Consider the following 5,214-nt stretch of genomic DNA (forward strand, 5'->3'; position numbering starts at 1 on the left):
GGAACGTTTCTTAAGGAGGAATCTATTGTGATTTGAATATTATTTGTAAATATTGATTCCCAATGTAACTGTTTATTTAAAAGCATTTCCCATTTGTATATTTGTTTGTTGTTTTTTATATGTGTATTCTCTATTAACAGTTCGTTTATAAATTTGCATATTTTTGTTGTCGGTGTGATTCTATTAATTAGGTAACTAGGTGGCACGTATGACCTTTCTTCATTGTTATTTTTTTTCTTTCCAGCATTTTGGTATACAACCAACTAACGTGTGGTATTTTAAAAAATCAGAACGGGGCAAATCATATAATTCTTGAAGTTCTGTGAAGGTATGAAAATGTTTGTTCCTGTAGTTAAAGATATGTTCTATTTGTGTAATACCTCGATCGAACCATGTTTTGTAAAACAATGTTTTATTCAATAGGAATATATTTGAATTGTTCCAGAGTATTTCTTTCCCTATTATTGTCTGCTTTTCTATATAGTTCGCGCGGCATCATCCTTTTAAGCATTCAATTAGAAATTTAGATTTCAATTTCAAAGAGTCTATATTTGATGATTTTAGGTTGCATTTCAAGATAAAGAGATTGCCATTATTTTCAAGCATGTCACTGTAAATTTGTGCCCATTTTGTTGTTGGTTGATATAACATCTTTTTCACACAGCTTGATTTTAGCGCATCTATACAATTTTCGAGATAAATCATTTTGAGTCCTCCATTTTTGTAGTTTTGAACAATTTTGTTTCTCACGATTTTATCTGGTTTATAAACCCACAAAAATGAAAACATTGAGTTATTTATGTCTTTTATAATTTCATTGTCTGGATTATTTAAACTTTTAAAGGATATAAAAGCTTCGGAAAGGCGAATGTTTTTAAAACTGTAGTTTTCCCCATTAAACTTAGTTTTCATTATTGCCACTTTGCGAGACAATTTTTTAACTCTTTAATCTTTGGTTAGATGTTATAATCGGTCATTTCGTCCGTGTTATTCAAAAATGGTATACCTAACGTTTTTGCACTTTCCGATGTCCAAGAAAAATTGTGTTATTTACAGAATATAATGTTTGAAAATTTCATACGTCCTATGCGCAGAACAGTGCATTTATTTTTATTTAATCTCAGGCCTGATATTTTTGAAAAATTGTCAAGGGTTGCAATAAGGGTCTCAAATGACAATCTGGATCCATCCAGAAGGAAGCATGCGTCATCTGCAAAGAGCGTTTGTTTGATTTCTGTATTTTTCACTCTTATACCGGAAATATTTTCATTTGCATCTTTTTCATTTGCCAATAATTCTATACAAATTATAAATATGTAGGGAGACAGCGGGCAGCCTTGTCTAATACCTTTTTGTATGCTAAAGTATTCAGCAAAGTGACCATTGTTTGTTATGCATGACTTTTTTTGACGTCTTTGTAAAAAAAAAAATCCAATTAATAATTGCGGATTTAAAACCAAATTTAGCTAAGCTATTCCTCATGAAAGCATGATCCAGACTGTCGAATGCTTTATTAAAATCTGAGAAAAAAATCAGCCCATTTTCATTGTGAATATTCACTTTTTCAATAGCTTCTGATAGGCATCTTACATTTTCTCCTATATACCTTCCTTTCACAAAGCCAGTTTGCTCTGTGCCTATAATGGTTGGTAGGTGTTTTTTAATTCTATTTGCAATTGCTTTTGATGCTATTGTGTAATCACAGTTAAGTAGTGATATTGGTCTCCAATTATTTTAAGTTAATAGATCTTTGTCTCCTTTTGGAAGTCAAGTTATGAGTTTGTTTTTGAATTTCTGTTATCATAAGAATAATTTAGTGAATTAACTAGCTATTTCTTTATATCTCTCCAAAATAGTTTATAGAAATCCGCAGTTATACCATCGGAACCCGGACTTTTGTTGTTTTCATATCTTTTAAGGCTTCTGTACATTCGTATTCTGTAAGATGCTCTATATTATCCGGATTATTTATTCTATTTTCATTGTTGTTAAAAAATTTCGAATGGCTGCTCTCCTCGATATTATTATCTTTTTTATACAATTTTTGATAAAAATCTTTTATATGGTGTATTATTTTCAAAGGATTTTCTTCTATTTTGTTTTCGTCAATTTTTATTTGTTTTATTGTTTTCTTTTCAGAATGATATTTTTCCAAATTAGCAAAATATTTTGTATATTTTTCGGCTCCCTCAATCCATTCAGCTTTACTCCTTAACATATAACCTTTTATTTTAGTATTATTAAATTCGTATAATAATTGTTTTGCATAATTTAATTGTTCTAAAATTAAATTATCGTTTGAATTTGATATTAACTTATTTTCAATGTTTATAATATGTTGAAGTTCACATTTTCTAAACACATTCTTTCTTAAGCACATTTACAATATCTCGCTTACATATTTATAATATAAAACAAGAATACATGCCAAATTAAAAACAAATAGGCACTGCAAAAACGTATACAAAAATACATGTGGAAATGAAAGAACAGTAACACAATGCACATATTTTGGTGAAAACTATGTCATGTCTTTAAAGGATCACAAAACAACACTTTGTAAGTTTCTGTAGGGATTTACTTCGACAAGAACACAATGGAATGTTACAACCGGTCGTGAACGAACTCGATTCTGCGGCGATTCTCTATCCGTCTGTAGAGGAAATCAACGTCATTGGTGGGTGGTAAGATTTCATTACCGTAGTATTTCACATCTGGACAACAGGCTTGCCCTTCTTCGGTTTGAAAGTCAAATTGGTGAGCGAAATTGAAAATAAACCATTTTGCTTGCGTCATGGCCAGTCTCTTGCCGGGACACAGAGAACCGAATGCGAGGAGTGGGTTTCGAATCTCCTTTCCTTCCTTATAAAATTTGGCATCGATAAATCTGTCATATTTGAACTCCTGAAAATAAACAAACAATAACACATTAGCCATCTTTCTAAGCAACAATAAGTCTGGTTTTTCGGAATGGAAATTAAATATTGTGTACTTATATGTTAAAGCATTTTTTTCAAATAATGTATCGTTTCGAATATGTTTTCACATTTGTTAACATGATTCTTGTAAAATGCTACTTACTTCAGGATTTTTGAACACCTCGGGGTCGTTGTGGATTGCTGGCGGGTACATGGCAACTCTGTCCCCTGCCCTCAGATTATGGACGCTTCCGTCCTCCATCGTGAACGCGGTATCTTCAGTGATTGCTCGTACCATCAACACGCCGCTTGTGTAACGAATAGTTTCGTTCAGGAAACTGTCTGTAATTATACATGTTAACATTATATAAAACATTTTATATAATTATTAAATAAAAACATATTATTTAAACAAAAACACATTCGAATTGGATTTCTATTTTTTGGTAAAGATCCGGTTACAATAACGATTAAAAAATGAAAATAAAAAGTATGGAGAAATTAACGTACTTAAAACGGGCAGACGGTCCAGATCTTGAATAGAGAGCTCAATGTCGCAATCATCGTCGCAGGTTTCGGATTTTACACGTACTGTATCGTCAATCTCGGCTACGAGGGCTCCAATAGCCTCTGGATGCTTAGTTAAGTAGTAGATAAGCCAGTAAGACACGCGGAAGGTGTTGTAGTTGACGTGCAAGAAGACGAGATTGTGTCCAATAATATCAGCCTCGGTCTGTCCGTTAGCCTTCATGAACTGTGTGCTGTAACGAATGTAGTCCGAGACGTCGTCCCTGTTGATGATGTCGTTGGATGTTGGCATCTGTACCAGCATCTCCAAGGCGCGACACGCCTTCGGGAAAAGCTTGATTGGCAGTCCGAGCCAGAGAAAATTGAAGTACTTGTGGAACAAATCAAAATTTTTGTAGACGGTCATTGGCTCGAACACATCATCAGGCTTCTCCTTGCCGAAAATGGTGCGGAAGATTGCTTTGAACATGGTCTTTGATGACATCGCTCGAAGACGGCCTTTGCACCACCCATTCTCAACAGGCGTCGATTCCGTGCTGGCATCGAATGCCTCCTGTAAGTGGTGGGCAAACAATTGCATGGTGGCGTATAAGTACTGGCCCTTGACCTTCTTAGAAGCCTCCTTTATCATTTTCTTGGAATCATGGAGTTTTAAACTGAAAACATTGTTGTTAACTTGCTTTTGTATCGCATCAAAGTCAAAGTTCCTTTCCTTACAAACTTGTTCGTAAGAATGAGGATCGTTTATGATTGTAACGTGTTGGTTTAAAAGACGGATTGTGAACACTTTTCCAAATCGCGCTGTAGACTTGTGTATGAATTCCACTGCATTCTGCGAGAATGCCATTCCGTTGCCAAACAAAAAGTGTCCAGGGACAATTGGCGGCTCACCCTCTTTTCTGAAATGAAAATTAAAAAACATATGAGTTTCTTTGTGAACAGCAACATGCAAATTAATAAATTAAATCATTTTGTTTGATGAAACTGTCATTATTCGTATGGTAATTGGATTATGACACGAACAGTGACAAGCCGCGTCTAGTAATTCTAGCTTTTTTTTACGTTTTTGTTACTTTACGTTGACAGATTGGCATGCGAAAGTGTTAAACAAATGACCTGTAATTTTTTTAATGCGCTATAAAAGAAATCAGTTAAATGGTAAAGTATGAAGTTTAAACAGTTTGTAAATAATATTTTCTTATATGCTTTAATGTTAGTAAAATACACGTATATTTATTTACTTTTTTCTACCGAAGTTTATATTTATTTACTTTTTTCTACCGAAGTATTTGATATACATGACCAATAAGGTGACAACGGCCACTGCGAGGTATAATGTGACTGCAGCCATTTCCGTGATGCGAGTTTGACGATTCCTGTGTTGCGGGAACTGTTTCTGTAAGAATCTCAAATTGGTAGACTCAAACTGTCGAATGCGGATTGTTGGGTTGTCACTACAATACAAAAAAGCTTGGTAAAGTCACAGAGATTAGCAGTGAGTAATCATAAAAAGAACTCTTCGACTTTCACCATGCATTTTCGGAATTCCGTGTCGCTTTTCAGAAATTAATCAGTGAAGTCATCGTCAAAATTGAAAAACGAAAAAACAAATTATTCGGTTGACACTTCAGCATTTTGAATTTCTCAGATCTTATCTTCTCTTTTATCTTTGTTAAATATTTAACACTCCGGTGACGGGGCAATTTGTGTTAAACCACATTACAATTGATTATCGAGGGTTTTACACAATACTAACGATCACTAGGCG

General features: G+C 33.9%; 1 protein-coding gene across 1 annotated transcript; it reads right to left on the bottom strand.

Moving 5' to 3' along the window:
- Positions 1-2,406: 2,406 nt before the first annotated feature.
- Positions 2,407-4,797, bottom strand: LOC127881121 (cytochrome P450 7A1-like). The gene is made up of 4 exons (XM_052428815.1): positions 4,718-4,797; positions 3,429-4,345; positions 3,082-3,260; positions 2,407-2,904 (listed from the first exon to the last, which is right to left on the bottom strand). The coding sequence occupies exons 1-4, from the start codon at positions 4,795-4,797 to the stop codon at positions 2,605-2,607; spliced, it is 1,476 nt and encodes a 491-aa protein (XP_052284775.1). The 3' UTR covers positions 2,407-2,604.
- Positions 4,798-5,214: the final 417 nt, after the last annotated feature.

The sequence above is a fragment of the Dreissena polymorpha genome, chromosome 5 (genome assembly GCF_020536995.1).
Source record: "Dreissena polymorpha isolate Duluth1 chromosome 5, UMN_Dpol_1.0, whole genome shotgun sequence".
NCBI classification, from domain to species: Eukaryota; Metazoa; Mollusca; class Bivalvia; order Myida; family Dreissenidae; genus Dreissena; species Dreissena polymorpha.